Consider the following 13,637-nt stretch of genomic DNA (forward strand, 5'->3'; position numbering starts at 1 on the left):
AACGTCTATCTTTTATGTAGCGTTAAATACTCCAATAGGTAATGATATTAATTATCGTAGCTTTAAAGAAAAAAAAAAACAAATGTGCTAAAGAATTAATGGGTACACGCAAAGATTATTGTACAGGCGTTGTTAACATCATCGCGCGGAGGGATATAAATGCCGTCTAATGCCAGAGTGAGATCCTAACACTTAAAAGTTAATACTAGCTTTCTCATATTGAGAAACGGATTCTTAAATGTTGATGATACATAAGGGTTGTATCTCCCATGTACATTGCTCCTCGAAATTCTAAGAGGGATATTCTGCCGAATCTACGCTCGTCAAATTTATCCACGAACGTGTCCGTCTCTTCTATTTCATTGTAATTGTGTAAAAAATAAACTTCTGGAATGTGTGCGTGCGTGCGTGTGTGTAAAGTACAAGACAGGTTGTTTAACGGATGTCGATGTTGGCGGAACGAGCGCGCGCGTAAAAACGTAATTCGTGCTGGTTTTGTAGACGGCCCGACCTGTCGAATCTAACGAAATAACGATTATGAAAATCGATCAATTCCGATTTATTGGTCTTTATCTAATATAATTGTATAATATAAGCCAGGGAGTCCTGTATGAACTTTATGAATAACAAAGGCTAAAAGTATGGGCTGTCAAATAAATCCAGTTTCTATCAATAAGAAACATACGGATCTGCTCCATTTTTTTCCTACGACGATAATCCCATCCTATTTCCTAATTCTCCTAATTTATGCTTACAAGTTTTTATTGTCTTTAGATTAAGCATATTTCGTTCGGTATTAAAATTTATAATACCTTGTTGAATATCGCTCCAAAGTCTCGTTAAATTTTACCCAAAGTTTTTTTCGGTAGAGTTGGAATATTCGGCGATAGAAATCGCAGATTTTCAGAATTACAGAATCAACTGAGCGATACATTTACGATGTAAATCTCAAGTCTCTCGAAAGAGGAAGCATCTGTTAGCCACGGTTACCTTTTGATCCATTTATTTTCACATTCGTTATAAATAATGTATACACACACTCATTCATTCTTATAACAGTGGGTCCACCACTGGTCATGCTCCTTAATTTTACACTGAATCGCGGCGGTTTTTCTCGCCACACAATGCGACCGAGCAGCATCTCGGCCGTCCGATGAGACTAAACGCTATTTTTAAGTCTGCTTGATCACTTTCTGAATCATTGCTCGCTGTTAAGTATTCTGCAACTACTGCAACTCGCGAATTTCTTTTGCCATTCTACAATCAGTTAGAATAAACTTCCTGAGGGAGGTGGGACAGTAAACTAAATTGCCGAGAGATCTACATTTGAGCTAATTGGCACGTTCGCCTTTTGACGTTCCGTTGCCGGCTATTACCTTGAAAATCTATCTTCTAATCGCGAAAATTCGATATCGTTTTTGCCGCTGTAAAATCCGATGAATTTTCAAAGGAATTAGCCTGATCGAAAAAGAAATATGTGATACACGCCCGGGCAGTGCGCTTCTCATATGACGAGGCAAGACAACGTTATAGTTCCTAATTCATGTCATTGCATATCCCAGACAACGCAAAAGTGAGACATCGAAAAGTCGTCAGAATGACATTCAAACTGAATTAGACTATCTTTTGGACGCCTCAACGATGTTTCTTGAATGTTTACGTTGCACGATGAATCTAGATCTCGAGTCGCTATTTTCCACTGCCTTTACGTCGCTGGCTAACACATTAACTATCGCCGTAGATTTTGCGCCGTTGCTTCTAAATTTCTAGCGGTAGTCACCGTGTTGCTTTGTATTGAGCGATAACTTTATATGTACAATAATGCCTTATCTATTTCTGACGCGATTCTCTATCTTGTGTGTGTTTCTATAAATAATAAATTCCAGAAGAGTTTTTAGACATTTAAGAGACATTTAGAAACATCTAAAAATCTTAATACTTAGATGTCTAAAAGCCATCCTCTGGATTTCTTTCACTATCTTGGGTTTTCTCGCAATTTTGGCAGTTTTCACTATTGGACCAATCTATGTTTTCCAGTTATATAAGCAGCTATTACGTTGCGAGAATACCCCATTTAAGTCTGTTCCCGCAATTGATACTTCGTAAGAATCATGTACTTCAAACAATCATATTAATCACACTATATGCCAATTATATGATGTATCAATATATATATATATATATATATATGTATGTAATAATCATTCATAATTAATTAATATAATGTGTCTGTGTAATTAATATGTCTGTTTGTCGTCGCTCCATATTGAAAAGTATCGACAACAGGAAGAGAATGCAAATTCCGCCTCATTGACGCGGGACGTTGATGTGTCTGCTCTTAATAATTCTACATTTACATAATACATTATTAGACGTAATTATTTGTCGTGTTTAATACCTAGCCTTGTGTCTCTTTCATTCTCTCTCGCTCTCTCGTTCATTCGCTCTCTCCCATCCGCACTATCGTTTGCTCGATAAGGCGCGGGCTCGTTGAGGTGTCTCGAGGTCGGTATCAAAATGATATCCTATCAAAATTCCGGCGCCGCGGTCGATGCTCAAGCTCGAGATCAGGACGACGAGACTTCGAGGTGATGTTGATAATTGATCATTGATTCAGAGTGATAGACGGTCCTTAAGCCTTGACGGCCTTCATGAGGAGTTCGGTACTGAGGGATTTAGGCCTCTCGATGGGCAGTCCTAGGGCGCGATCCCAAACAAGGGAGGCGAGCACGCCCAACGCGCGCGACACGCCGAACAGGACCGTGTAGTAATTCATCTCTTTCATGCCGTAGTACTGCAGCAGCACGCCCGAGTGCGCGTCTACGTTCGGCCACGGGTTCTTCACCTTGCCAGTTTCCAGCAAGATCGGTGGCACCACCTTATACACTTGTGCAACGAGCTGTAAAAGAGAAAATATTGACATTGATATCAAAATTTAACGTGGAATTAAATCAGAATAATGCTAATTGAATTCCGAATATATGCAACGTCAAAAAGAATTAAATATTCCGAGAGGCCTAAAGTTAATTTTCTCAATCTTTATAGCAATATTCTTTAATACTTCAAAATCTTTCTACTATATTCAGAACACTCTGCAACGCGTGATTTACCTTGAACAACGGATCGTCCGGCAAATGTTTCAGCGCAAACTCTCTCTGGCAGGTGTACCTCGGATCAGTCTTCCTAAGTACGGCGTGTCCGTAACCGGGCACGACTTGGCCACTCTTTAGCGTATTCCAGATGAACTCCTTCAGTTTGTCGTCGCTCGGACTGTCGCCGACTTGACCGCGCAGTTTCTCCAACCACACCAGCACTTCCTGATTGGCCAAACCGTGCAATGGCCCGGCTAGACCATTCATACCAGCAGAGAAGGATAGGTACGGGTCCGACAAGGCAGATCCCACCAAGTGGGTGGTGTGGGCGGACACGTTACCACCCTCGTGATCCGAATGGATCGTCAGGTAGAGGCGCATCAGCTCAATAAACTGTGGATTGTCATAGCCGAGCATGTTGGCGAAGTTCCAGGACCAATCCCTGCCGGCGTCGACAGAGCCCAAACCTTTGCCGCCCTTGTAGATGTTGCGGTAGATGGTGGCGGCGACCACTGGCAGCTTGGCGATCAGATTCATCGAGTCTTCGTACACGCTTTCCCAGAACTTGCTCTTGTGCACGCCCTTGTTGTACGCCTTAACGAACTCGCTCTCGCTGTTCAGCAACGTGATCGCCGCGGAGAACTGTGTCATCGGATGTAAGGTCTTGGGGAAGTTATTGAGGGCCTTGACCACATGCTCGGGCAACGAGCTCCTGGACGCCCATTCCTGCGAGATGGCCTTCACTTGCGTATCCGTGGGTACGTCGCCGGTAATCAGCAGCCAGAAGAGACCCTCCGGGAGTGGTTCCGCACCACCGGCTGCCTTCGGGAGGAGTTTCTGGCACTCGGGGATCGACTTACCGCGGAAGCGAATGCCCTCCTCCGGATCCAACACCGACGGCTCCCACACAAGGCCCTTGATGCCGCGCATGCCACCGTACATCTGTATTCAAAAAAAAGCATGTTAGCGCATGTTTGACTGAGAGCATTTTATAGCAATGAAAACTATAAACCCCATTGCAAATATCAATTATTTTCGATTAAACTTTCCTCGGCTGCCTAGATCCTCTAAGACTCTTAAGTTCATTGTAATCAAATTTAATAATGTTAATAAATCATAAAAGATTAATGTCAAATTAACATATATATATTTATTAAAATTTGTATAAATGTTTATATATTAATATTTAAATTTCTCGATAATCTCATTCATGAGTGATCGCTAACTTTTTCCATTTATTAATTAATACTAATGATATTCTGAGACAGCTAGGCCTATACTTAAAAGATATCATTAACGTCGTGGCCATTAGTACATTAATTAATCATGCAGATATTGGCAATGAGTAAAAATAGGCACACAGAGCGATGAATGAGGTCTTCATGCGCGACAAGTGAGATTGTCACATGCGAGCCGGCGGCGCGGCGGCGGCTCGTTCGATGACGATTAATCGTCATGCGCTGCATTTGGCTGATAACCGGCGAAAAAAAAACTACGCTGCTTATTGACGCCGCATGCGACAATCAGAAATTCAACGCGTTACGGTTATCATGATCACATAGCAAGCACGCGGACTTGCGCGTCTTATCGAGCAGAGTATTCTTCAGGCTGGTAACAAATAAAAGCTCGTCGTATCTTCCCTTATCGACCGGAAATTTACGATTGTTAATGATAATTATAAATATCATTACCGTGCTAAATTCAATCGCGATAAAAAAAATTTTAATTGAAGACGGTAGTAATACGTGCAGGCCTTATCTCTTTCCTATCTAAGAAAGTAAGATTTTGTAAAAACAATTCTGTCTTTAATCAAATTTAAAATTAGTTAAAACATACCATGTCAACGGTCACCTCTCCGACTTTGGTGGCTCCATGATTCTTACGAAAGGCTTTGACCCGCTCCTGTTCCTTCGGAATCCTGTCGGTGAGAACCTTCTTAAGATCCGTGGACGCATCTGTGAGCTGCCGCACGAAGATCGTCGACGTTATTTTCTGAAAAGAAAAGAAAAATTATAATTAATAGTTGCTGAAAATAAAGCAAAAGGTAGAAGAAGGAATTAAAGCCGATAATTTCAGATATAAGTACAGATATAAGCAAAAGCTATTCGAACGTACTAAAATTAAGCAAATTAAGTAAAAATTATATCATGCGATATTAGATTGACGAAAAAAATCTTATCTTCTTTTTAAATAGATGGTTTTTATTAAGTGTAAAATAATGATATATTCAATAAGGACGGAATAATGAAGCTACTTGAAAGACGGGAGAAAGTAGTTGAAAAAACCGATTTGTTGAATAAAACTTTACGTACAAAATTAGTTTTTAAATCCTTAAAAAAAAAAACCTGTTGTCCAATAAATTAAATTACACAATTTCTACAACTTTCTCATTCGATAGGCTTGACACACACATTTAAAATAAATGCATCTTTTTTCGATTTTTTCTCAGACCACGAACTTCTAGCAACTTTTTTTTGTTTTCCGTTCTCTCGCGGAACATTCATTGAGTGACGTACGCATTGTGTAAAGAATCGTCACGGTGGAAGACACATGCGGATTACGTAAAAGCGCCAAACCGTTAACAATCGCATTTGTCAATGATGCACGCGCGAGTCTTCGCATTGATAAATTACGATTTCGTAACGCTGGGACAGGAAACGGATCCTGAAGACGGCGATTTTTTCACAGAACTGTCTCGTGCAATTTATAAAATTCATAATATATGAATATTATGACATTTTAGCGATGGATTTAATATTACTTTGTAATTTAATATTAATATTCATAATTTTACTTTAGGGAAGATGCTATTGATGATGATTCTTATATACATCTATTTCTGTGTCTGAGAATGGAAGTTTAGAATAGAAATGGCAAGAGATCAGTTTATTGATCTCCTCATATATTCATTTATCCCTAAAAATTAAAATTAAATTGGAATGGCGAGAATCGAAATTATCAAAAAATTATCTTTAAAATTTTTCTGTTAATTTCTAGTCAATTGTATTGTATTGCCAGTTGAATCTAAATACTTTTGAGAGCATGCGTTACTTATCATATTTTTACACGTGGGATGTCATTACAATTATGCGGATTATGAAAATGATAGGTTTTTTTCTGTTAAACTCGTAATCGGCTGTTGCGTGTGACGAGGAAAAAACATCTGTAATCGTTTCTCATCTGGACACGCACTATCGAATATCATGAGAAAGAACGACAGATAAGAGATCGCGAGGTTTCAGGGAGGTCATTATCAAACAGAAGCGCCGATGCGTGCCGCTCACGGAAACGCATCGGCAAAGATTAATTCTCCTCGTTCATTCTTTACGAAGGATTAAGTATTTATCGTTATCGTCTTTAACATGATAAATGCCATCTCAATTCAGACCGAGTTTGATCCGGATCTTGGAGCCGGAAAACCGGAGATTCGGGACTCGCTCCATGTGCGGTGTCTTGCGATTGCAATAAATATAATAAGTCGACAGTAATGTTCGTAATAGTGACGAATAACGATAATGATGATAAAATATAAGTAGTAGCAGCTGTGGGACGAACGACGATAAGTGGGGCGCGATACGCGACGGAAATATCCAGGCTCTTGTACTTGAAAAAAGAAAAAAGGTGGAAGATCGGGCTATCGTTATCAACGTAATCGCGAATGTGTGGAAGCACGCGCGTGTGGGTGCGTGGACACTGGCGGGCAACGTGATTCCGGATTACGGCACGTTCGACAGATACGCGGATCCGAGGTTGCTTAATTCTCTCTTTTTCCCCCTGTCACACGAAGCGAAAGTCGCGTGATGCGTCCGGAGCCTCGGATGCTTATCTTTGCGCAGCCGGGAAGGAAAACTCCTTTTGACGTGGATGTGTGTAAACGTGACGCGGCACTTCGCAAATAATTATAAGCTGAGTTGAAGAACAGAGTCAAGACGAGAATGTCAACTTAATGGGGTTTAAAGGGTTTTGTCGATCAGAATCTCTCAATTTGTGTGCGGAACAAACTTGGATATTTTTATCGATAGATTAAAGGATTCTCAAAGGATTGTTAAATGACTTGTCAAAGCAATTACGATGTCAATGACGATGTCAATAGTCTAGTTTAAAAAAGTTAAACTGTCATACTAAAAGTCTATAAAGATTGTTGAAATTTATTTTCTTGCGGAGCCAATTCCGCTAGACAGCCATAAATTAACTTTTTATCAGTAATTTCCTATCAATATTATTTTTTTACAAGACTACTCGACATAGTATTATACAGCAAAATACGCTGATAAGACAAAAAGAACATTGACAATTAAGGTGTTTGTCTTTTAAAAATAAATTACATGGAGGAATTCTCACGAATGGAAATTTACGCGAAACGCGGCAACAAAGGTAAAAAGTATAGAAAAAAAAAACAACGCAAGCATATTGAGACTGGAACGTGGGGTTTCGCGGAATATTTCAATAAGTTTAAATTAAAATATTATATTATATTATATAATTACTAATTTTTACTCCAAAGTTTATGAACAATTCCCTCTGAAAGATAGTCTTAAAATGTCAAAGAAGAAACAAAGTATAATAAATTGATGCACATTATGTCGCGTATCGCCGTAGTGCACCTTTAAATTCGAGGGGCTCGGTTCAAAGATCGAGTTTCTCGTCGCGCGCTCTTATCTGTCCGATAAGCGCACGCTCCACGCTATAGTCGCTACTTTTTACGTAAACGCGTGGTAACGCGATTACATAGCGCCGAGGCAATTCGCTCGGCGCGATGCATCATGCATGCACTTGAATGCAATCCGTCGGCGACCTTGACCCTCGCGTGAGAAGCGCGAATAGTGTCCTCTCGATGGGATATTCTCGGATTCTCGCGGCGTGATCTCGATCAACGTGCAGAAAAGATTCGGACAAAGCTTCGCCGAGAAATGATTAATTGAACAAGCTACTTAATGTGCGATTCGATATATTCAATTTCCGTATAGTTTGATTTCTTAAGAAAAGTTCAAGCAATACAAATATGCCAACGATAATACTTTTGTGGCCAAGCATTGTCGTTAGGCAGAAATCTGGGCAGCGAGCCAATGGCACGGCTAAAAATAAAAGGACTACGGTTTGACGTGCAATTCGGGTTACCGTGCGCGACGCGAGCGTGATAAGAGGATCGATGCCAAAGTGTCGGAAAAATTCTAGTCCCCTCCACAAAAAAATACAACGATTCTTCATATACTTATTTCCAGAAGTATGCAAAAGCCATTTTACATCTTCAAGATAAGAAATTTAGAAGTGAGGAATACAACAGAGAGAAATAAAGCACGATAGTAACGATAATTTTCATCGCCTGCGATAATCTGCCGTATATTCTCAATCGCGTAATTATAATCGCCTCAATCTTTAATTAACGGAGACGGCTATTCGAGGACGCGTCAAAAATATCAGCGTAACTTCCTATTTTTTTCATGAATCGAGAAGCACTTATCGACTTTATCAAGATTCAATTCTGCAGATAACACTTGGACGAGCCGCGAATCGATTGAATGAGAATTGGAGGGCGCTCGGTCTTCGAGGGTCAATCAAATGCGCCCGGCCCGGCAAATACGATTAACCCTTTAAAATATGCGTTTAACCTCCTCAACCCCGCGGAACAATTGATGGTAATCGCATTAGGAGGGACAACATATCCGCCGTGCGACGCGCGCTCAAGTATGCGATGAAGAAATAGACTGAGGCTCGCGTGTCAACCTGCCATCCAACTTCTCACCCTCCAGCAGATGCATCGCGATCACGAAATGCGAGATCGGTATCGGGTTGAACTGCGCAACAATATCGATGCTTATCGCGTGGGAGATAACGTCGCGTTTGCGTATCAAAATGCACAATGCAGTTCGTTTTTCAATAGCAGATTCCGAATCCGAGTATGTGAAAGAGCTACAGAGTAGATATAACACAATGCAGTACAATTTCGGTACTGTTCTGCATATGTGTGATATAACGTAACAAGAAACATTGAAAAAAAATCTAGTGAAATATGAGGCCGACCAGACTTACGAATAATAGCAGCTGATAAAATTTTCAATGAGTCTAAGTCTTCTCGGCGGGTGATAACGAAGTTTAGTCTCGCGGGGGTAAAGTTCACTGTGTAACTTCTCGCGAGTATATGGATTATAGTCTTGCAATTATGTGACATAATTATAAATTATATAAATTCACTAAAAGTGACTTTTTTGTAATTACTGATTTTTTTTTATGAATCTATCATGTTCGGGTTTGTATCTTCAAATCACATCTCCAACGCTGACAATAAAATTGCACTGTGTATATTATGCAAGAGTACAGATGCCATTTATAAATCCGCGGTTCTTAAAATAATATTAAGTTAAATGACGAGATGTGTTAAAAAGCAGCGTTAAATATATATAAAAAAAAATAATAATAATTTATTCACCGTGTAGTTTTAAATGCCAATCGCACACAGGTAGGTGGAGATAAAAAATTCGTACATTAAAACTCCTCGCGCTCTTCGGCAGATTGAATTACATGTTTTGTAATTATATACATTGTGCAATAAATGTCAGCTTCATTTGTGTCATCCGGAAGACGAATGATAAGAGCTTCCAACACTCACACGCGCGCATGCATTCTCTGGGCATATGTCGCGGCGTCGGCGCCACCGACACGTGGCAAATTCTTTTTTAGGAAATCGATCATTACTAAATTTAATCGTGTCCCTGAAGAAAAAATTTCCTAATACTTTCTTTTTTTTACATCTGAGGAGAGAAATTCTACGAGGTGACGTACATATCTTGTGTATAACAAGTATCTGGATATATTCGTATTGAGATACAAATCTTGCGATCTTGAGATACGATGATATAACGAAGTGATTCACGTCATACTTCTAGAAATGTAAACCGAACGAGGCAAAAGTAACGAGACATAATAGAGACGTCTCCTCTCACTTATTATCACGTCAATAGACGCATCGATCATGTTGACTGTCAATGATAAGCCGTACAACTCGCGCATCGATGACGATCCCCGCGAGGGTATACGAGTACAATAGGTTTCTGGTTCGCGGGCTCGTCGCTGCCCCAGGACGGCGGGATTATCGTCCCACATGTGCTGACCGATACATTGACACATTTGACGTCATTTTATGGACCGTCACTTTGTACTCGCTTACTCACGTCCGCGATTATCTCCTTTCGCGCGTATAAAACCACTTCCGATCGTAAAAATTCAATTGTCGTGGAACGGGATCGAGATACATCGTCCGCTCAGATAAGGAGTAGGATTCGCGCACTCTCAATAATCCGCGACCTCGTACTATATTTCTTACGAGGATAAATGAGACTGCTCTTAGTTTTTTTCTCGTAGATTAATATCATCAAGTTCAATTAAAGTAATGCGCAAACGATCCAGAAAAGTCCAGCTTGTTAAATCATTCGTTGTAAATCATTTTAAACCATTTAAATTATTATTACCAAGTTTAACCTTCGAAACAATTTCAGTTCGGAGAGACTCTTCAGTTGCAGAGATAATTCTATAAATTATCGATATTTTACACTTATACGCATAGAAAGAGACAATTTATCTCATATTCCTGTATATACTGTCACCAGTTGCCACCGCATATATTTAAACTATATCTTACTGCGGGATATCTTTATCGTTGGACTTTGGGTGCATGTAGGACGTCAACAATTTCGCGACTCGTCTGCGCGACCAGATCCAGACTTGAACCGGCGATCGGCGATCGCCGTGAGCGTGATTTAATTACGGTATCGGGGGAAAAAACCGAACCTCGCGCTTTCACAGATGGGCATTATCCTCGGAAAAATCAATATATCGGTCCGACGCTATTTCGGGATTAATCTACCACCGCGCGTGCTGAATTCTTCATGAAAGCTATACGATCCGGCCTGTTTATCGGACTGACACGATTGCCCCGTTTCCCCCCTCGTAAACCCTTTCGTCGCGGAATATTAAGTCGCTTTCTCGAGGTCACTGAGATACCAGAAAAGAATATGTCGCGGTTGTAACACATAACGTTCCATGAAAATCACAGAAATTAGCATACATTAACATACATTACGTGTTACCGATAAATGCACCTCGGTGTACATACATTTCATGACGAAATAAGTAATCAAGAACGATACGTCTAAAAAGGTTAGAGTTATACGCGGTGTGAAATATACGTTATCTAAGTGTACAAATGAAGTTGACGAATCTATTGTAATAGAGCGTGTCTTCATTTACATTTTGAAAGTAAAAAGTCCGCGAGTGCAATTATAATTCCTAGCCGGTTACGCCACACATTCGTGCAAGAAAATCAACCCGAGAACAAAAGTGGAAGTACCAAGGTAACCCCAACCGGTTTGCCCGATCAAGGTCACAGATCACAGACCTCGTTCAGGTTCGAGTCCTTTCCTCGGTACGAATCTGGATTATGTGGCGCGCGAGAGTTTTCCGCGAGAGTTTACTTCTTTGAAAGAAATTCGAAGAAAAAGTCATATCGTTAAATGTTAAGAAGTAAGAAGTTCGAGAAGAATATAAAAAATAGAGATAACAAATAGAATTAAAAGATTCTAACGATAGAACGAACGTCCTAATTTCTCGGTGTATAGAAATGAAACTACAGGAGATATTAATTTCTTGTACAAAATTTGTTTCTAATTAAAAAAATAATCCAATATAATATGCTATTTATATGTAAGATATATTACTTATTGTTAGATATTATAATGTATTTAAAAAAAACACTATCGTACCGTAATAGAAAAATTATTAAGGATGAACGTTCCCTTTAGGAAAATAATAGAAAAATGTTACTATTTTTAGAAATATCTTTGTGGCACGAAACCCTTCCGCTCCAATGATAAATTTAGAATAAGGATTTGACAGGTGATTAAAACTACAAATTCAATAAGGAAACTAATTTACCGGATTGTGTTTGTGACGATTTGACTCGGCTTTAATCAGATCAAGGCGCGCGAACGATACGCCCGATTAATTGTCAGCAAATCATGTGGGCCAGATGTGATAACGGCACTCGTTATCGCCAATTGTGTAATCGGTCCGCTCTGAAGGGCATTACCAATGAAACCCGTCAGTCATGATTATCCCATTCTTCACGCGCCACATAATCGAATGGCGCTAAACGAGCAAGTTGCCTGAGATGTCATTCTTCTTGCATCGCAAATTTTGCATGTATAATAAATTCACATTTATCAATATTCTGACTTGAAATTTTCATGATTTTTCGTACTCCAAAATTGTAATGTGGAATCTTGAAATATTAATCATAATTGATTTTGTGTTAGATTTATCATATGTAGGATTATATATAAAAACAAATAATAAACAATAATTAACGTGATATAAAATATAAAGTGATGTGACAAAATGTACTTTAGTCACGTATGCACTTGTTTCTCTCGCGACAAAACAACACGTCACCGGGTAGCAATGTAATTTCGACAGCTCGCTGTCGTAAGGTATGCAAACGCAATTTTTATCGCGCAACAGCAGTAAATTACAGAACACTCGCTGGCTCAGAACATATGCGCCAATATTTAACCGCGTCCTTAATAACCAAAGCGAGATAACATCTTCCGTTATCGCTGAGTTGATATTTGCATTAAACAAAGAAAGATTAGGGTTCTTAAACATTTTTTTAAATTACATATGTAAATACACATATACATATATTGTGTGTGTATTTATGTGTGCACTACTACAATCGTAAACGAAAAATAAACGATATTGTAGTATTGACCGATTATAATAGTCCTCCATACAACTTTCCTATAATGCGTCAAGTAAGAATATATGAATCGATTTGCATGCAGCAAACACTCGCTCCCACCCTCTCTCTCTGTTTCTCTAAGGCTTTTAATTTTAACACTGTGACATAACTGAGGCCGTTCAAAATAGCATTATCGTATTCACGTTAATCCCGAATCGAATTGTGCTGGTTACTATTTGAGACACTCCACAGTTAATTTTAACTGCCGAGTGTGTTTTGTAAAAAAAAAAACCTCTTCGTCACGGCTCGTCGAGGATGTAATAGATTTGTAAGGAGGGGAAAAAAGCTGCTTTGCAAAATACCCGATGACAGTAAAACACGCGTTGACATGGAGTCGGGTCAAGTAGAAGGACCTAATAATAAACGACGCGTTCGGGCTTGAAATGAAAGAATCGCCCCTGAAATAGTTCGTTACGCGACAGGCCATCCGTGCATCGTCGGCATTAGGTAACAGGTGTGATGTATATACAGCCCCACGACAAGAAAATTACGTCAAGCCTGCCAAGAATCGTGATATAATAAATTCACTTAGATATCTCCTCGAGTCTCATTAGTTCCTCATTCATTATTCAGATATTCAATATAGATAAATATTTAAAAATCTGTAACATGATTAATGACCTACAAGTCTAACGAAAGGAAAAGAAAAAACAACTCGGTGAATTCGTTTGAGTAACTTCCTTAGAATCGCGCGATTTCTCGAGACGCGAGTACTCGCGGTCCGGAATCTCGACCGGTGACGTAAGCCCGGG

The 13,637-nt window shown here is 39.6% G+C and overlaps 1 protein-coding gene across 1 annotated transcript in view; it reads right to left on the reverse strand.

Moving 5' to 3' along the window:
• Positions 1-543: 543 nt before the first annotated feature.
• LOC112460576 (probable citrate synthase 2, mitochondrial) overlaps positions 544-13,637 on the reverse strand; it is a 17,232-nt gene continuing 4,138 nt past the window's right edge. The window contains exons 2-4 of the mRNA XM_025025326.1: positions 4,929-5,084; positions 3,111-4,034; positions 544-2,899 (exon numbers count right to left, since the gene is read on the reverse strand). Of these exons, the coding sequence (XP_024881094.1) occupies positions 2,633-2,899; positions 3,111-4,034; positions 4,929-5,084 (1,347 nt within the window). The 3' untranslated portion in view covers positions 544-2,632. The remainder of the gene's footprint in view (positions 2,900-3,110; positions 4,035-4,928; positions 5,085-13,637) is intronic.

Source organism: Temnothorax curvispinosus, unplaced genomic scaffold (genome assembly GCF_003070985.1).
Source record: "Temnothorax curvispinosus isolate PA1 unplaced genomic scaffold, ASM307098v1 QBEX01010645.1, whole genome shotgun sequence".
Taxonomy (NCBI): Eukaryota; Metazoa; Arthropoda; class Insecta; order Hymenoptera; family Formicidae; genus Temnothorax; species Temnothorax curvispinosus.